Below are 22,755 nucleotides of genomic sequence, written 5' to 3' on the forward strand. Positions count from 1 at the left end.
GTATGATTTTGGTTTTTTTTAAACAATAGTCTGCTTAGACAGCTTTAGTTATTTCAAAGACTAGACCTAAAAAGGGGGCCCATGCAATCTTAGTATATGGGAAATTAATTTTATTTTGCTTTCAGCTATCCTTTGAAGCTTATACTATTGGAAAAGGTGGAATTTTGCCATTCAGTGTATATACAACATAAAAAGTTTAAAGAACGACACAGTGATGAGTGTGTGAAAAGGGTGAAGTGAAAAAGTAAAAAAACAAATACAGTAAAGTACTCCAATAAAGTAGTTTTTCAGTGACAGTTATATATACGTGCAGGATTAATTCCACATTTACTATGTTAGTATTCTATGCTTATTGCTTATCCTCTTCATTTAATGATTTGCTTACTGATGTTTCAGTTACGAATTTATCAAGATCACTAAATGAACCCTGTCTTGTGGATTGTCTGATTCATGCACCTGCCACTGAACCTAGAATGCAATCACTAGTAATTAAAGCCTGCATTCTGACTGGCTCAACTACTTGCAGCACTGCATACAGGGTGTTATTTGGTATTACTATGAGTGCGAGTATGTCTGCGGAATATTCTTTTTCGATTATGTATTGATATTTTCAGCACTTTTCATCAAATAAATATTTTTCTACTTTTGATAAAAAGACACAGTATTTGACATGTTCTGTTTTGTGTTTTTTTATTGTTTGATTATTTAATTCAGTCAATATTGTTGTGTTCTGTGCCCACTTAAGATATTTTCCTAGAAATCATTTGCTATTTAGTATTACACAGTAGCAGCAGATCTGAATCTTACCTTACTGTCCGCAGGTTAGAGGCCCATCATAGAAGGGTTTTTTTTTTATGTTTTTTTACACAGTAGTGTTTAATTCTGCTTTCTGTACTTTTAAGGGATGTGTCTGAAGTAGATTTTGGTGTTGTCATGCTTGCAGAGGGAGCTGGTGAGAATGGAGCTCAGTACTGAAAGTGGCGGTCAGATATTGGAAACTATGCAGAAGGATGAAGACCAGCTGAACCGTTCAAAGAGAACTGAAAGTAATGTGAATGAAAAGAAAGACCCACAGTCTAAAGAAATTCAGCCACAACAGTCACCAGAACCCACCAGCTGCACCGGGTGAGTTGTCGGATATGTAGCAGGGACTATGAGGATTCGGCTTTATTTAAAATTTGCTTGCACATTTTGTTGTATATACTGAATTAGTATACTGTGTGTGAAAACAATATTTAGTATCCAAAACAATAAATGTTAAATGTTGCCCTGAGTCTCAGAATATCAAATTTGTATGACGTAGGAGGTAAGACTGTGCTGATTTTATTAATCTGTCAGCAGCCTTAGAAACGGTTCTTCACTCTATGCTCCTTTCCCACCTTCAGAGCATTGGAATCGATGGGCTTGCACTGTCAGTTTTGGAGGACAGAGGGCAGGAAGTATGCACTCCCCTCTTCTCTTCTGGGACCAAAGAACTTGCAGTCGGGATACCGCAGGGCTCAACTCAAGAGTCCCACATTGTTTAACATCTACCTGACCCCGCTGGCTCCATTGGTTTAATCCTTTGTTGCCAAAGTAATCTCCTATAGGGATGACACGCAGCTCCTCTTCTCATTTAGTAAAGTCGAAGATATAACATCGGATTCTATAAAACCTTGCCTAGCTGCTGTCTTCCAATGGATGCGATTAACCAGTTGAAGTGTAAGGCAAATGAGACCAAAGTTCTCTGCTTCGGCTGCAACTCTTCATTAGACTGGCAGACTTTCCTTGCCAGACGGAGTCCCCCTGCTAAGACTGCAATCTTGAGGTGGTCAGAAATCTTGGAGTGAAGTTTGAAAACCAGTTGTCTTTTCAACAATTCAATGCCGTGGTTGGGACTTGCCATGGGCTGCTACACACTGCAAAAACGTTCCTGCACCGCCTTTTCCTTCCAGCCAGGAAACCAGTTATTCTAGCACCCATGAAACCCAGATTAGATAATGCAATTGCAGTATAATGTGGCCCAGTACCTAGTAAACAAGCTACAAGTAGTACAAAATGCAGCTGCTGGCCTGCTTCTTAAGCTTCTGCTGAGAGCTCCTATTTCCTCTTATCTCCACTCCTTACACTGGCTTCCAGTGAGTAAACGCATCTTGTTTAAAACTCTAGTACTTACCTACAGAGCTTGCACCACACCTGTCCCAATTACCTTTTGTCTAGGATACATTCTTACCTTCCAAACAAGAAGTTGCGTTCCTCTAACAGTGCTCTGGCCCTGGTACGAAGGATCCACTGTTCTAGAGTGGGCGGCTGTTCTTTCTCTTATTTGGGCCCTTCGGCCTGGAACCAACTCCCCTTGACATTCGTCAAACTAAATCTGAACAGCAGTTTAAAAACATACTGAGAGCTTGGCTTTTTTCTCAAAGCTAATCGCCTTTTCCCTTGCATTAGTGCCGGGATACTCCTCGGAGTAGCTGCGCGCTCTACAAATATCAGTTCATCGTATTCCTACTTTCTGTGAGATATGCATGGTTTTTTTGGGCTGCATGCCAGAATATCGTTAGCAAAAATATCGTGACAGAAATAATGTGTCCTCAATATCATTTACAAAAGTCTTGGCCCACCGGGCATAAAATGGCCCATCATCAACTCTAGTGGGGCGATATTTTTGTAAACAATATTTGGGACACAATATTTTGGGTACGATATTCTGCTATCATACAAATTTTCTTTAGCTGATTGGATAATTCAGTTGGTTATGCTTTTGGTGTGAGCAACCTTGAAAGTAAGACTTTAGAATCCTTTTCTTTGTGTAATGCAGTGATGTCATGGCTTATGTCAATGTGTACTAAGTAGAGAGTGCCAAGCTGTTTTAGCCTCGGTTAAAGTATCGATCCAGATACTTTTGGGTGTTGAAATAAAAGCGAATTTGAATTATGCATGTGAATGTCAATCTTTATAGGCAGATTTGAAATATAGAATATGTCATATTTATGTTTTTCTTGTAGCTCAAAATTCACAAAATTAAATATCAAGTAAAGATATTGGTGAGCGCCTCCTTGTGGGACATTACTGCTGAAGCCTCAGATTGCTATATATCGGGTCACTGTGGGTAAAAGCAGGGCTAGACTGCTTTGGATGTGGTAGACAGCCTTTGTTTTTCTAGTGGGCATATTGGACTTACTCTAGGGCATGGGTACTCACAAACTTTCTCGCGGGGGCCAAATTTACAGTGTGGTTTGTGGCCGAGGGCCGCACCTTGGGGGCGGGGTCATTGGGGGCGGGGCTAGAGCAACAAAAAAATAACTGTGACCATGAGGTGGAACACAGGCCCCTGCAGCGGACGCCTTCGTCCACTGAGCCACCGGACCCGGCATACACCTCTCTCTCTCCCTCTCTGTCTCCCTCCCTCTGTCTGTCTCCCTCCCTCTCTCTATCTATCTCTCCCTCTCTCTCCCTCCGTCTGTCTCCCTCCGTCTGTCTCCCTCCGCCTGTCTCCCTCCCTCTGTCTCCCTCTCTGTCTTCTTCTATCTGTCTCCCTCTCTCTCCGTCTCCCTCTCTCTCCGTCTCCCTCTCTCTCCGTCTCACTCTCTCTCTATCCCCCTTTCTCTCTATCCACCTCTCTGTCTCCCTCTCTGTCTCCCTCCCTCTGTCTCCCTCCCTCTGTCTGCCTCCCTCTGCCTCCCTCCCTCTGTCTGTCTTCCTCTGTCTGTCTCCCTCTCCCTCCCTCTGTCTCCCCCTGACTCCCTCCCTCTCCCTCTGTCTCCCTCCCTCTGTCTGTCGCCCTCCTCTCTCTGCCTGTCGCCCTCCTCCCTCTGTCTGTCTGTCTCTCTCGGTCTGTCTACCTCCCTTTGTCTGTCGCCCTCTGTCTCCCTCTCTGTCTCCCTCTCTGTCTCCCTCTGTCTCCCTCCCTCTCGGTCTCCCTCCTGTCTCCCTCTCCCTCTGTCTCCCTCCCTCTGTCTCCCTCCCTCTGTCTCTCCCTCTGCCTCCCACTCCCTGTCTCCCTCTGTCTCTGTCTCCCTCTGTTTCTCTGCCTCTCTGTCTCTGTCTGTCTCTGCCTCTATCTGTCTGTCCCTGTCTCTGCCTCTATCTCTCTCTCTCTGTCTGTCCCTGTCTCTGTTTGCCCCTGTCTCTGTCTCCCTTTCCGTCTCTGTCTCTATCTGTCTGCCCCGTCCCTGTCTCTGCCTCTATCTGTCTCTGTCTGTACATGTCTCTGTTTGTCTCTGTCTCTATCTCTGTCTGTTTCTGCTTCTATCTGTCTCTGTCTATCTGTCCCTGTCTCTGCCTCTATCTAGCTCTGTCTGCCCATGTCTCTATCTGTCTCCCTTTCCGTCTCTATCTGTCCGCCCCGTCCCTGTCTCTGCCACTATCTGTCCCTGTCTCTCTGTCTCTATCTCTGTCTGTTTCTGTCTCTGCCTCTATCTGTCTCTGCCTCTATATGTCCCTGCCTCTATCTTTGTCTCTCTCTCTGTCTCTATCGCTGTCTCTATCGCTGTCTGTCTCTGTCTGTCTCTACCTCTCTCCGTCTCTGCCTCTATCTGTCTCTGTCTCTGTCAGTCGGTCCCTGTCTCTGCCTCTATCTAGCTCTGTCTGCCCCTGTCTCTGTCTCTATCTGTCTCTGTCTCTATCTGTCTCTGCATCTGTTTCTGTCTCTATCTGTCCCTGTCTCTGTCTGTCTCTATCTGTCTCTGTCTGTTTCTGTCTCTCTCTATTTCCCTCTGTCATCACTCTCTGTCACCTCACCCAACTCTCACACCCTGCTGTCCTCTGTCATTCTTTGTCACCTCACACCCCCCCCCCCCTTCCCCCCCTTGTGTGGCAGCTGAGGCAGCTTCCCTTCCCGGGCACACACACAGCCCCACCCGAGTACTTCACAGGTCTTTAAGAGACCATTTGCATGATAACGAGGCTTTGTTGTATTTCACCTCTTCTTAGCGCTCCTGCAGCTCCACTCAGACTATCACTTGAATCGCCCGGCCCCCACAAAGCAGAGTCTGTGTTTGCTGACACTGTAAAAAACAAACAGCGGTACGATGTCTGCAAGGTTCGCGGGCCGCCAAGAAAGGCTTGCCGGGCCGCTGGTGGCCCGCGGGCCATACTATGAGTACCCGTGCTCTAGGGAGTAAAATGTCAGTACACTTTTTAGGTCTCGCCTGCGTTGGAGCGCATGCGCTGCCCAGTTGCAAGATCTATTGTCGTTGGTTTTCTGTCGGGTTTCTTTGGAAGTGGGGTTGGTGACCGCCCTGTCTCCCTTAGGCCCCGCACACTCACCTAGCTTCACGTTGTGTCCTGTTTCCCTTCCACCATTCACTCGAAAGCTATAATTTTCTTGACTTTATAGCTAAGAAACCGCATTATAGCTGAGAAACCGCATTGATTCTCCAGTTGCAGGGCGCTAAGAGTCCTTCTATTGACAGCTCCCAGTGTATTCGGTGTCTCATTAGCACTCTGGACTAAATGATACACCGTGCAGTCTATAGCGACGGAGTCGGTGGCGCTGGCTGCATTGTTCTAGCCCACGCTATTGAGCCGGGTGTCAAAGCAATGTGATTTATGCGATCAAAGGGAACATTTCTGTCGGGGTGCTGCATAAACACACTGCAGACTGACTGCTGGCAAAATTTGCTCTGCCAAAGTCATCAGCAAATGAGGGAAGATCTGTAGCGTAAAAGGCGGAGACAGTGAAGAATGTGGCCTGGCATTCTGTGGCTTTCAATTTTGAAGGCGGCCGCGTGTTTACTTTTGCATCGCGCTAAAGTGAAAGTGCGATGCAAATATAAACAAGCGGTGGCGCTACATACCCTCTTGGATGAGCCCATACAGCCTTCCCCTCTGAGAGTCACCCGTAGTAATGCCCCTGCCCTGTATTTGCCCCCTTGGTGCTGTACCCCCTAACCAGCGCTGTTCATCGCCCCTGAACACCCCCCGGTGCCATCCCCTAACCAGCGCTGTTCATCGCCCCTGAACGCTCCCCGGTGTCATACCTCACTCCCGGGTGCCGGCTTGTAGCAGTGCTGCCCCTCCATGAAATACAGCCCGGCAGAAAGACTACGTCTCGCACGTCTCCTGTCTGGATCACCGACTCCAGACTTATTTTTCTTCTTTTGCAAAGTTAGAAAGACGGATTTGTGGTCACATTGTAGATTACTTTTAATGGATTTTTTTGTATTCAAAAAATAAAGAAATACCTGATTATTTGTGCTAGCGATTTTTAGAACATTTGTTGAGAATGTACTAATGTGGTAATTGATCTTATGTAGCTTCTCAAAGTAGCTGTCCAGGAAAGAGGCACACATAACGAGACAGTGCCTCAAAGGAGCTGCCCCGTGAAGAGGCACATAGGGAAATTCATCCCATCAGAGGAACTGCGGAGTAAAAAGGCACATAGTGAAAATAGCCGTTCAGAGAGGAGATGCTCCACAAAGAGGCACACGAGGAGAAACAGCGTCTCGGGTGAGTTTTCCAGTAACGAGGCATACAGGGAAAGAGAGACCCCCAAGAAATATGCCCGGAAAAGATGCGCCTACTGAAAAACACATTCCAACTTCTCCCACTTCCCCACCCCAGACTTCAAGACGCTACTTAGTAAAGAGGTACACGCGGAACAACAGGGAAGTAGAGGGGTAGGAGGACACGCAAGGCGAAAAAAAAACCTTTTCTGTGTTTTTAGAAACTCTGCTGTGACCACATTATTTTCACCCGTCAAAATGATCTGAGGCAGCCGTGCGGACTGTGCTGTGCATAACTCCAGTGGTCACGTGGAACTGTCTCACAAAACGTCCAGAAAACGTACCTGTCGAATTGGACTATATTTCCGTAATTTTCGGTGTTATCAAACAATGCCAGATGTATGCATTCAATGTTATTTATTTTTGCAGTTTTATATACTGTGAACTCTGAACAAGGACATTTTATCTACCCGCTGACATGCTCCATTTCACCTTTCTGTTCTGTTATCCATTCACTCTCTCATCCATTAATCAGTCATTCATTATTCCCTCAATCAATGGCCCATTCCATCCAACAATCAGTTTACTCATCCTTCACCTATGCGTGCGCCTGTCCAAACATCCACCCACCCATCCTGTGACCTAGCATTCCCTCAATAAATCCATCTAACCATCAGTTGATCCTTTTGTCCCTCAATCTAGTCACACTCCCCTTTCCTTTTACTCAGTCATCCATTCACCTATGTATCCTTTCACCCTGCCTTCTGTGCCACCATTCCTTTCTTTTACTCTTCCTATCAAAGTTGCTTCCTTCTTTTACTTATTTGCCCATCTTTCTTCCTTGTTTACCCTTACTCTCCAATTTTATCCTCTATGCCCTCCCCCTCTAGTTCCTTAAGTTTAGCTTTCTCGTCCCCTACACTAACATAGTATGAGCTTTTTTCTGATCTATTGCAGACAGAAAAGGCCCGTAAGAATTCCATCCCCACTGTAGCTGCTAAATCTAGGGGTTCACAATACCCTTGACTGCATCAATGCATATAATAATCATTTATAATGATGAAAGACCCCTACCATCAACGCAGTTGTCCCACCCTGCTATTAATTCGCACTCAAGAATGTCCAGTATTTTTATCTTTTTTTAGCAGACTTAAAACATCTGTTTGTCAACTTGACAAAACATGCTTTTTTTTGTCAAAGCCCCCATGGCGCGGTTTCACATTAATGTCGGACGTGCCCCTTTCTTTAGAAGCGGCTTGTCTAAAGAAAGGGCCACGGCCTTCATAAATGTGAAAGCGCCACATGAGTGCTAGCAAAACAAATATTTGCAATGTAGTAGGTCTAGCATTTGCAAGAGTTTAAGGTATTGCATTGCCAATAGCTTAAACTCTCATTAATGCGAGACCTATTGCATTGCAAATGTTTGTTAAGTGGTGCGTTGACTCTGACCCCTCTGTGAAGGCACTTCTAGGGTTTATTCACATCCAGCTCTTTTTTTATAAAGCCTTGTTCTATCCAGTTGTGGTGGGGGGTGAGCGGTGGGCCCAGAGTCAGAACCCTTTTGAAGATGCTTTTAAAACTTGCTCAACATAAAAAAAACGCAAATTAATGACCATGGCTGTGTAGGAAAATATACCTAGTTAGATTTTAGAGGTATCTAGCATATTCATTTATGAGAGGAAAATGTTCTGTCAGTCCTTCGTCAAGTTGTGCTGAAGTGGTAAGAAATGCACTTTAACAAAGTTTTAGTTTTATTTGTGAAACGTTTTTGTCTCAAACATAATAACAACAATCAACTTTTACAATTCCACTTCTTTTTTGGCAGGGACATTTCGGATAGAGAAGAAAGCATTTGTAGTTCCTTGGAGAGTACGTTGCAGAAGGGAAAGGCGCCTGGTGCGCCAAAGAAATGCAGAACAAAGTATTACAAGTCAAAATTTGACGTGACCTGGATCCAAACTGGTCCATTTAAAGGTACCTCTTGATTCAACAAACAGTGCCATGCTCCCTGGTCACACAGAAAATGGTGTTTACCCTTCTCTTAAAGGGGTTACATTTTCGGGTATGGCTTGACTGCAAAGTTCTCGCTTAACCATATGTATTCAACAGAAAAGTAGCCTTCAGATGCACTACTGGGAGGGTCTTTAGCCGAGCCAAATGTTGATTACTTTGAATATAGATATTAATTTTTCAGAGATGTGGTGCTTCACTGAAAAAGAGTGCTTGGATTGCACTTTTTGTCTAGTGGGAAAGATTATGCTGAACATGGCCGGACCTAGATGGTTATGATGAAAAGCTGTGTTATCAAGGATATAGGCCTGATCTGTTTATTTTGCAGGTATGGCAAAGGCAGAGGCAGTAGGCCTATTGTAAAATACATATATAAAGCCAATGGGCTTTTAAGGGTAGAATGTCATTACACTGTGTTAAAACTTCTAGACAGGTGTTTTGTTAAAAGGAATGTAGCAGATTGCCATAGTGGGCAAGGGTTTTGGTATTGGTTACCCAAGGGATGGAAAATGTGAACTTCACTTTAATCCTTGTTATGCCATTGTATGAAGGCTTGAATATTGTTTTGCCAACTGTAATTCGGTACATATTGACTTTTTTTTTACTGTATACTGGTAATTGCCTTATGGGAAAGCTTATGCAGATTACAGCAAGCCTTAGACGGTTATGGTGACAAGCCAGTGATAAAGGCTACAGGCTGGATCGGTTCATTAGAAAAAGTTATGTCAGGGGCGATAAATCTAATCTTGTAATTATGAAAATGTACGACAAACAAAATAGGCATAGCTAATTTTTTGTGAAAATAGTAAGTTACAGCCAGTTGGCCTTAACAGTGAATAGTTATTCCATTAAGTTAAGGCCTATAGGAAGGTATTGCATTATATGGATTATCTCCGATTATTGTACAAGTGAGGGGTTTGGGGGCTTGCTTCTGCTTCTGACAAACAGTCGAGTTTAAGAGTTTGTGTGAGAGCCCATGTTATGCCCCTTTCAGAGGGGTCGTGTGTGTTGCCAACTGTAATTTTGCACTTATATATTTTTAACAGTAGGACTGTGCGCCTGATGGTTGCCAGTTTATGTGAAGTACAGGAGCCCTCAGTTTGTTATGGTGAAAAGCCAGTGAAGACAAAAGTCTTGATTTGTTCTTGGAAAAAGTTATGTCAGACGACATTTGTCTGTTTATTTTATTATGAAAAGGTATGGAAGGGGTGGCTTACTTGTAAAATGTATATATTAAAACCAACAGGCATTTAAGGAGACTTGTTATTAAACTGTGTTGAAGGCTGTAGATCGGTATTTTGCTAACATGTAATCCCACAGATTAATTTAGTAAGAAAGGGTTTGGTGTTGGTTACCCCATCTGAAAGACCATTGGGGAGAAGATGTGCACTGTGATAATCCTTTTGTTCTTTTTTTTTTAAGTGTCTTTATTAAGGTTTCATTATGTAATCTGTACACAAAAGGCTACTTTTCACTTGACCATATCACTTTATGTTGCATCAATGGCAGCGAATAATAACACACATAAACAGTAAACCTGTAAAATTTCCCAACGTTCCTCCTCCTATCCTTTCCAGAAGCTTTCATATAGAGAAGGGTCTAAGATTCCCTTTTTTCCTTTCTTCTATATCCTTGGTCTCTTTTTTCTTGTTTTTTCCTTGTGTGTGGTGTAAATGGGCAAACTAAGGCCCAAGCCTTGGGTTGTTTTGCTATCCCATCTATCAAACTGAACTGTTTCTAACCCCACTTTCATCATCTAGCAGCCTCTCTTGCCCGAGTCCCCCAATTGACAGTGCACGGGACCCTAGAGTCCGTCCGGGACAAACAAGTCATATCATATTCCCCCAGGCAAGCAGCACCTCTGGTAATCTATCGTCTCTTCTTGTCTTTCGTATATATGTTCCTCCTCTGCCCCGCCCACTCCCACAGGTCTTTCTCCCATTTCAGCGATAGTCAGGGGCCTATCGCTCATCCAATAGATCGCTATGCAACGTTTTGCCACCGTGAGACCCTGCACTGTGAAACATCTGCTTAGTTTGCGCTTTGGGTCGTCAGGTAGTAGGCCTAGCAAGCACTGATTAATCTTCAATGGTACGTCCCAACCTGTGGTCCGTTAAATCTGTGTTAGGGTTTATCCCCAGAAAGTAGCCACTGGTGGGCAGTACCAGAGCATGTGCAAGTAATCAGCCTCAGCAGCCTTGCATCTCGGGCAGCAGGACTATCTCGTTCGTAAGATAGTATGCAAGTGCCTGGGGGACAGGTAGTTCATATGAATTATGTTTAATTTAATCTGCTTAAACCTGGTGCTCACTGATACCTTTTGGACCCTTGCATGTATCTTAAACCAATCCCTGAATGATAGCGGTTCATCCCTAAGAGATTTCCATCCCTCTTGCACTCTCAGTGGCTTAAGCTGCTTATCCTTACGCAGTGCTTGGTATAGATGTGCGACCAGCCGGCTGCACCCGGCCATACTCACCATTGTGTGAGTGGGTCCGGGGTGTCTTAGAATCTCCCCACAATTGGTGAGCTACAGCAGCTATTTCGTATTGTGGCTATAGCATCCTGCATTGTTATAAACCTCCCTCCTGAGTACAGATCAGCCAGAGTCAGGCACCCCCCACCCCCTTTCCATTTTTCCGAAGACATCAGCTGAGCCATTCTATTAAAGGGTCGTATGATCCAGACTACCAGATCTGCGGCGTAAGAAGCTCTTTTCAGGATCCTCTGGCCATCTTTTCCCAGAGTCTAGCCATCAGTCGGACGAGGTAAGGGAAAGTCCAAGGTATTTGTCTGCCACACATCAGCAGCGATCCCAGCTGATGGCCATCACAATTGTAGGCCAGCAGGGATCTCTCCCAGTCTGGTTCAGCATTCAAACAATGGATCGTAAGTTATAGCTGAGTGGCTAAATAGTACAGCTCCAGATTCGGGACCTCCAGATTCCCCCCCTCCCACCCCACCCTCCCATCGCAGCGTGTAAAGACCTACCCTGCACCTTCGACCACTCCAAAGAAGTTCCACTATAAGTGAGTCCAGGTGTTTGAATACACTTCATGGGAGTTCTTAAAAAGTTCCCTGCATAACATAGAGACAGTGGGGCACCACCACCATTTTTATAAGGGCTATCTTGCCCATCAAAGACAGTTGTAGTGTATTACAGAATTGTATAGGCTGACGCAAACCGTCCATCACTCTCCCCATATTATCATAAAACTGCTTCTCATCGTGGGAGATATAAATTCCCAGATATCGGACTTTGCCCACCATCCAGGGTAGCTCTGCTTGTGGATGCCGGTCTTTTGGTATGTTTCGTGGCCATCCAAGCGGGAACAGCAGAGACTTGACTCTATTAATGAGTAGACCTGATACCTCTCAGCATCATCAGGACCGAAAAGTCTGGTTATCTCAAGTATACCATTGCGTTGCCTGCTTACAACGAGGCAACATGCTCGGTCGTGCCCGATCTTACTCCCCATCCTCTCAGAACTTGTCTCAGCAGGCAAGCCAGCGCCTCCATACCTATGGCAGAGATCAGGGGGAAAGTGGACATCCCTGCCTGGTACCCTGTTGTAGGACTATCACGTCTGAAACGTATCTCCCTGTGCGCACTCTGCCCTGTGGGTTCATATATAGCAATTTAATCCATTTTATAAAAAGGGAGCGCAAAGCCATTTTATGGAGTACCCGCCATATGTATCCCATCTCACGGAATCAAAGGCCTGCTCCACATCGAGAAAGGCTTGGGCATAACAATCTTCCTGTTGCCCCGGTGGCTGCATAACATGTGCCAGTCGGGCGAAAATAGGGCAGTATGTTCCTGCAGGTAATAAAACCTGACTGGTCATCATGTAAAAGCTGTGGGAGAAAAGGCAGAAGTCTAGCCGCTGATACCAGACTTAGGAGTTTGAGGTCCACGTTCAGCATAGAGAGGGGTCTATAAGACCCCCATCTCCGAGGAGTCTTTACCAGGTTTCGGTATAACTACTATTAGAGCCTCTCTCATTGACCTTGGTAACTCCTGTTTTTTCGAAGGCTTCTGCAAAGACGGTCATCAGCTTATCGGTGAGGAGGTCTGGGAAATGCGGATAAAATTCGTCTGGGAGGCCGTCCGCCCCCGGAGATTTGGCGGATTTAGGGCATTCCCGGCACACAGCAATTTCTGTTTAGTTACCGGAGCCCCCAGAGCCTCACGATCTTCCACTGTAAGACATGAGAGTGGTAAGCCCACCAGATAATCGTTCACCGCTCTCTGCTGCTGTGGCATCTGTGGCTCCGAGTACACCCTCTGGAGGTGCTCCACGAACGCCTCATTAATCAGTTACTACGTGCAAACCAGGTTACCCTCCCTCTGTCGGACTGCCAGGACTGGCTGCACTGCAGCCTCTGAACCGATCAAACGCGGCAGTAAATGCCCAGATTTATTCCCCTCCATATACCATCGCTGACGGCCAGTACTCATAACATGTTTGTCCAGCTGATCCCATACGTCAGCGACCCCTTGTCGTTGGTTGTTCCAGTCCGTTATCCCTGCTGTATATGTGGGCATCAACTCCAAGGACTCTAGTACATATTCTTGTTTAGTAAGGTTATTCTATAGTGTACGTCGTATTCCGACCGATGTGGACATGCACACCCCATCTTCAGGGCCTCCCACTTTGTGGCCCTGCTGTCTGTGGATTCCCAACTAAGATCAAAATATTGTACTAACTCCCTATTCACTGTGTCAAGGAATATCAAGTCAGTGAGTGCATCCGTGTGCAGCCGCCAGAGTGGTATCCTGAGGACAGGCCTATGGAGTACATATCTAATTATTAGTGTGGAGTGATCCGAAAGGTAGCGAACCACATACTTGGTGTCCTGAACTCTATGGGCTACGGATATATGTATAAAGAAGAAGTACAAGCGACTATGCGTGTCCTTCGCTGGGGAATGACATGAATATGTTTGTGTAGTTGATTTACTCAAATGCCAGATATCCACCAGCCCAAGACCCTCCTGCGCCTGGTGCAATGCAGCCATTACTGTCGGTTTACCGTCAGGTCGGTGGGTGAAGAATCTGTCCAGCTCTCCATTCAATGCGCAGTTAAAGTCCCCTGCAGTTACAATTTCCACCCCTGGGGGTATTTGCACTGACCTAAGCAATGCGCCCATAAAGGCGCCGTCATTTACATTTGGCGTGTATACATTTACCAGGCACAGGTCATGTGCATCAAGGGTGCCCTCCAGTACTACATAACCCTAGGCAAGTTCTGGTGGAACTAAATGGGACTCCGGGTGCCACCCATATGAGGACCCCCCTTGCATAGCCAGGGTAAGATGTTACATACAGTTGCCCCCTCCGGTGTCTCTGAACATGTTTTATACAGTCCCCCACAAGTGAGTTTCCTGCAGAAACGCTATTGCTATCCCATACCGTTTCGGATATGCATGTACCCTTCTTTGCCCCACATAATTTTTCAACCCACGTACATTCAAAGTTATACATTTATAACCAGTTTTTAAGTTATCCATGTGATATCAGTGAAAAACAAGAATAAAAATGGATAAAAATAGAAGGAAGGCCATGTACATTCAAGGAAACCTCAATAATTAGCCCTGGCAACATCCAGCAGTGCCTCTCAACTGGAAAGCTTCTCTGTCCCCTAAAGCTAACATCAACAACAGAATTCCATGAAAAACAAGATGATAAAGGAATTGCAAATACCCATGATATCGCCCTCCCGTACCCACCAACAGGAAGTAGCCACTCATCACTCCCGCCATAACCGATAGACAAGAGGACAGTAATCCCCACCCCAAACTCCCTCCCTAACCCCTCAACCCCCAACTAATACCTGTATAACTTTACTCGTTCTAGTTCTTGACCAGACCACAAGGTTTGTGGATCCCCACGAGACCCTGGTGGGGCCTCAGCAGGATATCACGATGTGGCGTCTGGACTAACCTTGTCAGGTGCTTGGCCTCGGGTTCCACCCTGCCCCAGCAGTCTCAGGCCCAACTCCTGGCGACCGAGAAACAAAAATTAAACTGTGGGCCGCATCCTCAAGTTGTACACTAAAAATCTCAGATACAATATCTATTCATGGGTGGTTTATGAAGCCCGAATTACGAAAACAAATTTCCAGTGATTGCATACAATGACCTATTGCTCTTGGTTGCAGTATCTCGGCCGTGTCATAGCGAAGTAGCCACTTTGATGTATAATAGATCAACCCGAGGGCACAGTATCTACCTGTGTCTCTGGGACTATTTCCAACAGTGTGTATGAGTTCTATGTCTCAAGAGGCTCATGCTCTATTCGCAGAGTCCCATCTGTGCTGACTAGGATCCATCCCTCATTGCCCTTTGCAGGAGTGTCTCTCTTTTATTGAGAAGTCCCCTGACGTTGCTGTGATCGCCTCGAGCCTCTGCTCCTTCCATTCAGGCCCTCGGTCGGCATGTTGCAGGCTTATGGATTCCATCCAGTTGAGGGTATCCTGGGGAGTTTCGTAGAATATCACCCTGCCCTCGTATTGGACCCGAAGCCATGCGGTAAACATCAGACTGTATTTTATGTCATGGCCACAGAGTCTCTGCTTAATTGACAGGAAATTGTTTCGTAAGTCCTGCACTCTCCAGCTATACTCAGGATAAATATAAATTGGAGTGTCTTTATATATTGGGGGCTATCTTCTAGAACATGTTGCAATATTATGTCTCTATCCCCGTAGTTGAATAGATGGGCTATAGTGGCTCGCGGGTATACCCTTGGGCGCGGCACTTAGCCCAAGGCCCTGTGAGCCCGTTCAGTAGTGAAGAATTTGAATAGTTGCATGAGGCGCAAGGCCGTGGTGAGCCATTCCTCTAAAAACAGGTCAGCAGAGGGCTCCCCTGCACACTCCGGGAATCTGAGGAGACGCAGCTTGGTATGGCGAGATTGACCCTCAGCATCTTCCTGGTGCAGGTCGAGTTGAGGCGTGCTGCATTTAAGGACAGCTACAGTTGTTTGCAGATTGCGCACTGCAGCTTTCAAAATAGCGAAGTCCTCTTCTGTCGTCGTGACCCTGTCTTCTACTTTGCGCAGATCTAATCGAAGGTGGTTAATATCAATGGCTATCGACTCCATTTTGGCCTCAAGTGACTTTTGACCCTGTTAAGGCCTCCAGTATTTCTGCCGTGCCCGGTGTTTGCGCCCCACACAATGGCTGGGGTGCCACCCTATGGTCCACTCCTTGGCGTCTCCCTCCCAAGATGGTGTAATGTCCAATCTTATTGGACTGTCCCCCATTATGGGGTTTGGTCTTCACCATGTAACCGTTCCTTCAGATGGGGAGCCTGGCTCAGTTCAGGTCCTAATGTCCAGGAGTTGGAGTACAAGCTGCAGCGATATTGATCCCACTGACCAACCTCCTGCGGTCTTAGGGTATGGCACCTTCTTCCCGTATATTCTCGTCCACTTCCTCTGTCCCTGAATCAAAATTCCTCAGGGTTCCGTGCATGTCTTCCACTCTCTACAGGAGCTATCCCAATACCCCACTGCGCTGCTCCAGCTCTGGGTCGTTGTCTGACAGCCCCAGTGGGCACAGCTTCAGCAGGGCTGAGCCCCCCCCCCTTATATAGTGTTGTAGAGTCACTTGTGTCCTTCAGGCTCTCTTTGCCTCACTCTACAGGTACAGTTTTTAGGTCGCGCCTAGCGCAGCGCGCATGCGCTGCTCGCCTCTACCTTATGTAAAGGGCTTTCAGAAATCCAGCACAAGCTCGCGCGTGTGCTTGTAGTTTTGCCCCAGGCTATTGGCCTTTGCGTGCGTCTTTTTAACAAAGACAGCACGCAATTGGCCAAAGGCTCTTTTTGTCCCACCCCATGTGCACGCCCATGGCCTAATGCTTGTGGTTACGCGCAGCAGCAGCATATGTTTCCAATTATCGTGCCCAGATGCGGACGCGATAATTGGAAACATGCTGCTGCTTGCAACCGTGCACGCACACTAGCAGCTCCCGCATCTCAGGGGCGACGTGTTTTAAATTATCGAGCCCTGGTGCTTGTTGTCGCGTGCACCATTCACTGGTTTACTTTAATTCGGAGCGCAGCGCCCGATTTAGGCTCACCGCGCTCCGTTTATTTTTATTTTTATATTTAGCAGCACTCGCGGGATGCCGGAACTTGTATTTGTTTGATTTGTCACAGATATGAAAGTGCTGAATTACTCTCTCGTCTCCGCCAAATAAAAATATAAAGGAGATGTGCAAGGCATGGCTTACAGCGCAGGTTCGGTTTCTATTCCTCCTCCTTCTACTCCAAGCTGCCTTCCCAGAGAATTGTGCGACTTGTGGTCCACAAGCAACAACCCATTATACTGGATCTTCAACTGTGAAATACAATCCCTATGATGCAAAGCAGTTCGCTAGCAATAGTGTTTCTGCAGGCGTTGCCACTATATGCAAGGAAGGGGGCCGCAAGACTGGCCTAAAACCATTTCTATTGCAGGTTTTAGTTGAGCGGCTGTGCATTGGATAATATTTGTAGGCTCCAGTGCCTGCTAAAATTAACTGGTACGCACGTAAAGCACTTCAGGTCTCGCGCAATATAGCACTGTAAAAATAAAGGTTACATCAAAAGTAGTGAACTGATGCAAAAAGCTAAATGATTAGTTCCTTCTGGCCATCAGCTGTGGTGTGAAGGTGGCACTTTCCTGCTTTGTTTGGGTTGTCTGATGTGGGAGAGTGTGTGTTTGTGTGTGTGTGTGTGTGGCCTAGAGCTGCCACCAAAGAGAACCAAGTTTGAGTTATCACTTCGCCCCGTGCCCAATGACCGGTGATCGGGTGTAATGTAACCTCCAATACTTTTAACTCTCAGCGGGGGCTGCCATGCTAATCCTTTTCTCTGGAGCCCGGGCTCCGCCTTCTCAGGTTCTTCGGGGCTTTGCCCCAACATCCTGTGACTCTAGGCATGGGGCGATTACAGGATTTGCCTCAAAGTGAAGGGCTCCAATACTTCTGGTACGAGTTACTGCTATATAAGCTAAAAATATTTCTTGGCCAGCCCTCCTTCTTACAATATATATCACTCCCAGGTACACTCATCCGAGCATTGTATTGGTGTTGTATTGTAAACGCCCATGACGTGTGGGGTCCTGAGGGGAAACATTTTTCCCTTGCAACACCACAGGTGCTATAGCTCCGAGGCAAGGTCATGTGCATGTGATGCTGGATTCCCTTCTCATGCAAGGGTTCAAATCCCACCATTGACAGATATTCTAGAATGCCAGTTTGGTCGGTATATAGAGGTAGTTAACGAGCTGAGAGGTTATAAAAAATCGTCCAAGAGAGCAGAGCCTACGCTTTCAGGCCCAGGTTCGCAACCAGTTAATGGATCAGGCACATTAAATGGGCTATGAAGGGGAAAATATATTTTACAGTCTACAAAGAATTTGGGATTCACAGCGGGGCACGGTGGACTTATTAAAAATAATAGTTTTCCCCATGCTTTCTAATTCGTCATTAACCTCTACAGTCCTGTGTAAGGCAAGTGATCTAATGCATTACAAGTTTCATGGGGCTGTCGATAGTTGTGTTGGAGCTCCCATGCTGGGCAACCCCCATAGAGGATGGTTGCAAAACCGAATGTGCTAGTTTACACTGCAAATTCAGAATGAGACATTGCCAGTTTCATATGTGACACTGCATGCCCCGCTTATGCCACGTCTAGGCGCTGTAATTAACAGGTGATTGATACTATGCCCTATTTAATAGCACTCAGTTTACCGACCGTGGAAGGACAGACTGCTCAGTTGGCCTTTTTCACCATGTAAACTTGAGACAGCAAATCAATAGACATCAGCAGCAATTGTCATGTTACATTTCCAAACTGGCAGCAGAGCACCTAACGGTCAATCATGAAAACCCGAACATATAAAGTATCGATCTCTGAGCTATGATCTAATGGGTGTAGGGAGCGTGGTATGAGTGGTGGTAGGGTGCACCCTCTAGCCCATGAACCACTTTGTTGTTCCCATTGCAAGGTACGATCAGGACAATTGCTTGCATTTACATATGCTTGCACACAGTTGGACAGAGCACAACTGGTGACTGTAATGTTCCAATTCAATGTAACTTTACTGCACATAAAAATATATGCTACCTAACTACCCTCTTACAAGATACCAAAAGCGAGACCTATTGGCTATGCCAATGCTTGTTTGTAGTTCTCTCTGCTCCTCCTGTATAGCATGGACTCCCCTCCTCTGGGGACTACAAGCCCGTCTTCCCCACGTCTGCCTCATTACTGTGGGTCTGTCGCTGTGGCCTTCACTGGGCCACCTCAGAAGGCCTCTAACAGCGACCCTCCCCATCAGGGCCCAGCTGCAGTTACCTCCGCTGTCCAAAAAACCACACTAGTAGCTTGCTTCCCGGCCTTCCAACGGTCCGCAAAAGCCTTTTCTCACACGATAAATTAGAGAGACGTCTTGGAATGGTGTTGTTCATAGTGTTCCCTCTAGGAAGTGGGAGAGGTTGTTAACGGAAATGTGATGTATGTTCCCAAGATGCACATTATATGAGAAAAGATACTGAGGTGCCCATTTAAAAGATGTGAGCAAACAGATTTGTCGTGAGAGGAGGACTGGAAAGGGCTTACCTCCTTCCCAAAATATTGTTTTTAAAAGGATGATGGCTCTCACCCACTTCCTGTTGCATGCATTATAATCTGATACCGTCTCAGTACTACGTATGACCTAAGTATGTAGTTGGCTTCTTTGGGAGCTCTTACCAATTTTAAATCTATTACTCTTTTACGGGGAGAACCAATTAGCCACTCTTGCAAAGTGGTAGTACTCGCTTCTGCTTTGTGTCTATCAGAGGAACCATATGTTGTGTGAGTCCTCAGAGAGTGACAGTAGATATAAAAAAAAATCATAGAAGGATATTGGCGGACAAAGACTTTTATTATAGGCCTCCTCTTTGCATCATTAAAACAATGTTTCTAAAGGATCTGTGCTATTTAAACATTTGGTCTGCTCGCAGTCAAGCCAAGTTCAGGTCCGGACTGGTCCCTATGCTCCTGTCAAACTATCTAAAGGGCATAAGAAGAAGAAAAAGAAATAAATATCAAGTATTTAGTGTAACTTTATGGAGTAGCCACCTAAAATGATCGGAACCCTCACTGTGCTTGTGTTGTGTGACCACAGCCAACGCCACTCCCCAGTGAGGGTAGCCACACTTGTGGGACACCCCCGCGCCGCACGGCCACCAGCTGCTGCGTGTGCCCCTCAGCCTTGTCCCTGCCGCGCTGCCTGCCTCGCCGCCGGCTGACTCCGTTGCCGTTTGTTTTGCCTTTGTTTCTCTCGCCATTTGTGCTTGTCATCTGTATTCCCTGCCCGTGTTTGAGTTTCTTTTTCCCTTGTTTTGTTCGCCATTTGTGCTTAATAAAGTATTTTTGCCTGTTCATCTGTCCAGCTTGTGTCCTTCCTGTTAGCCCGCCTACATCGCCGCCTTCCCTCCCCGCTCCCCGCTTCCCGCCACCACCGCAAGCCCCGCCCCTTTTTTCATTCTGTTCCCGCCTCCCAGCTGCTCCGCCCACCCGCGCACTTGGCCTTTATATGGCGACCGTGCGACACAGGTAAGTGTGACCCACTTGTGGGACACCCCCGCGCCGCACGGCCACCAGCTGCTGCGTGTGCCCCTCAGCCTTGTCCCTGCCGCGCTGCCTGCCTCGCCGCCGGCTGACTCCGTTGCCGTTTGTTTTGCCTTTGTTTCTCTCGCCATTTGTGCTTGTCATCTGTATTCCCTGCCCGTGTTTGAGTTTCTTTTTCCCTTGTTTTGTTCGCCATTTGTGCTTAATAAAGTATATTTGCCTGTTTATCTGTCCAGCTTGTGTCCTTCCTGTTAGCCCGCCTACATCGCCGCCTTCCCTCCCCGCTTCCCGCCACCACCGCAAGCCCCGCCCCTTTTTTCATTCTGTTCCCGCCCCGCTCCCGCCTCCCAGCTGCTCCGCCCACCCGCGCACTTCGCCTTTATATGGCGACCGTGCGAACGCGCAGCGGTCACGCGCAGCGGGCGCGCCGATTGTGCGCCGAAGGCGCGCCAAAGGTAAGCCCGTCTGCGCCCGTCCGCGACCGGATCGCGACCAGCGCCAGGACCCCTGGCCCCCGATGCCGCCGACCGACCCGCCTGACGTACTCCGCCGCCACCCTCATCGCTCTCAACTCTGGCCGACTCCCAGAATGCCATCAAGCCACACCACGACGCACCCACGGACCTTTCAGCTGCCACGCCTGCAAATTCACCTGCATCCGGACCTGCCGCACACCAGCCCCCGCCAAGTCGAACAGCAGCAGCACCCACCTCAAGTGCATCCTGCTCAACACCCGCTCCGTCCACAGACACGCCATCGAACTCTGGAACCTCCTAGACGCCACAGCCCCTGACGTTGCCTTCCTCACAGAGACCTGGATGAACGCCTCATCAGCTCCCGACATCGCCATCGCTATCCCAGAGGGCTACAAGATCGTCCGGAGGGACCGCAACGCCAACCAGATGGGAGGAGGCATCGCCATCATCCACAAGAACACCATCCGTCTCACGACCAGCACCGAGAACACCCTGACCACTGCCGAACACCTGCATTTCCAGATCCACACCAACCCGAACACCACCCTCAGAGGCACCCTGATCTACCGACCCCCTGGACCACGCACGCAATTCAGCGAGGACATCGCCGACTTCGTCAGCCCGCATGCCCTCCCCTCCGCTGACTACATCCTCCTGGGGGACCTCAACTTCCACCTGGAGAACAACAACGACCGCAACACCAGCACCCTGCTGGACAACCTCGCCAACCTGGGACTCAAGCAACTGGTGTCCACCCCCACCCACCTCGCCGGACACACACTCGACGCAGTCTTCTCTTCCAGCACAGACATCGACTTCAGCCACGCCACAGAGCTCCAATGGACGGACCACAGCTGCATCCACTTCACCTTCAAGAGAACGACGACCCACCACCACCAGCAACAGGCCGCCCGCAGAAGCTGGAACAAGATCACAGCAGACCAGCTCGCCACCTCCCTGAGCCAGCACCCTCCTGCCAGCTCAGCGAACCCCAGCCAGGCCGCCGTCAACCTCACGAAGTGGATCAACATCTGCGCGGACGAGCTCGCCCCGCTGAGGACCCCGCCCAGCAGACCCGGAAGCAAGAAAGCCCCATGGTTCACCGACGAACTCAAGAGCTCCAAGAAGAACTGCCGAGCCCTCGAGAAAGTCTGGAGAAGGGAACCTACACCGGACAACAGGACCTCCTTCAAGCTTGCCACCCGGAAGCACCACCAGCTTATCCGCGCCGCCAAGAAAACAGCATTCAAGGAACGGTTGGACAACAACGCACACAACTGCAAGGAACTCTTCAACATCGTGAAAGAGCTCTCCAACCCCAGCGCAGGAAACAACGACATCACCCCATCACAAGACCTCTGCAACTCCCTCGCTTCATACTTCCACAACAAGATCACGGACATACACAACAGCTTCAACAACCAACCAACGCACACCATGACCGAACAATCACCCCCCACCACCACCCTCCACGCCTGGACCCCGATCAGCACCGAAGACACCATCCGCACGATGAACTCCATCCACTCCGGATCACCGACCGACCCCTGCCCTCACCACGTTTTCAACAAGGCCGACGCTGTCATCGCACCCCACCTGCGAGACATCATCAACACATCATTCAACACCGCCACCTTCCCTGAGAGCTGGAAACACGCCGAACTCAGCGCCTTACTCAAGAAACCAACAGCGGACCCCACCGAACTCAAGAACTACCGCCCCATCTCGCTCCTCCCGTTTCCAGCCAAAGTCATCGAGAAGACCGTCAACAAGCAGATGGCCGCCTTCCTCGAGACGAACGGATCCCTCGACCCCTCACAGTCCGGCTTCCGAGCCAATCACAGCACCGAGACCGCCCTCATCGCCGCCACCGATGACATCCGAGCCCTGATGGACAATGGAGAAACAGCGGCCCTCATCCTCCTAGACCTCTCCGCGGCATTCGACACGGTCTGCCACCGCACCCTAGTACAGCGCCTCAGTAACATCGGAATCCAGGACAAGGCGCTGGAATGGATCATCTCCTTCCTCGACGGAAGGACACAGAGAGTCCGCCTACCACCATACAAATCAGAAGCCTCCGAAGTCATCTGCGGCGTCCCTCAAGGATCATCTCTGAGCCCCACCCTCTTCAACGTCTACATGAGCCCCCTCGCGGCCATCGTACGCAAACACAACCTCAGCATTATCTCCTACGCCGACGACACCCAGCTGATCCTCTCCCTGACCA

The 22,755-nt window shown here is 47.9% G+C and overlaps 1 protein-coding gene across 3 annotated transcripts in view; it reads left to right on the forward strand.

Annotated features, from left to right (window-relative positions):
- The window catches only part of LOC146857151 (uncharacterized), a 70,227-nt gene that overhangs the window by 35,375 nt on the left and 12,097 nt on the right, over positions 1-22,755 (forward strand). For 2 of the 3 annotated variants that reach the window (XM_085647630.1, XM_085647629.1), the window contains 2 exons: positions 944-1,125; positions 8,254-8,402. In XM_085647630.1, the coding sequence (XP_085503756.1) occupies positions 959-1,125; positions 8,254-8,402 (316 nt within the window). In that variant the 5' untranslated portion in view covers positions 944-958. Of the gene's footprint in view, positions 1-902; positions 1,126-8,253; positions 8,403-22,755 lie in introns of all 3 variants that reach the window. The other variant, XM_085647628.1, reaches the window with a different exon arrangement.

Source organism: Triturus cristatus, chromosome 3_2, assembly GCF_964204655.1.
Source record: "Triturus cristatus chromosome 3_2, aTriCri1.1, whole genome shotgun sequence".
Taxonomy (NCBI): Eukaryota; Metazoa; Chordata; class Amphibia; order Caudata; family Salamandridae; genus Triturus; species Triturus cristatus.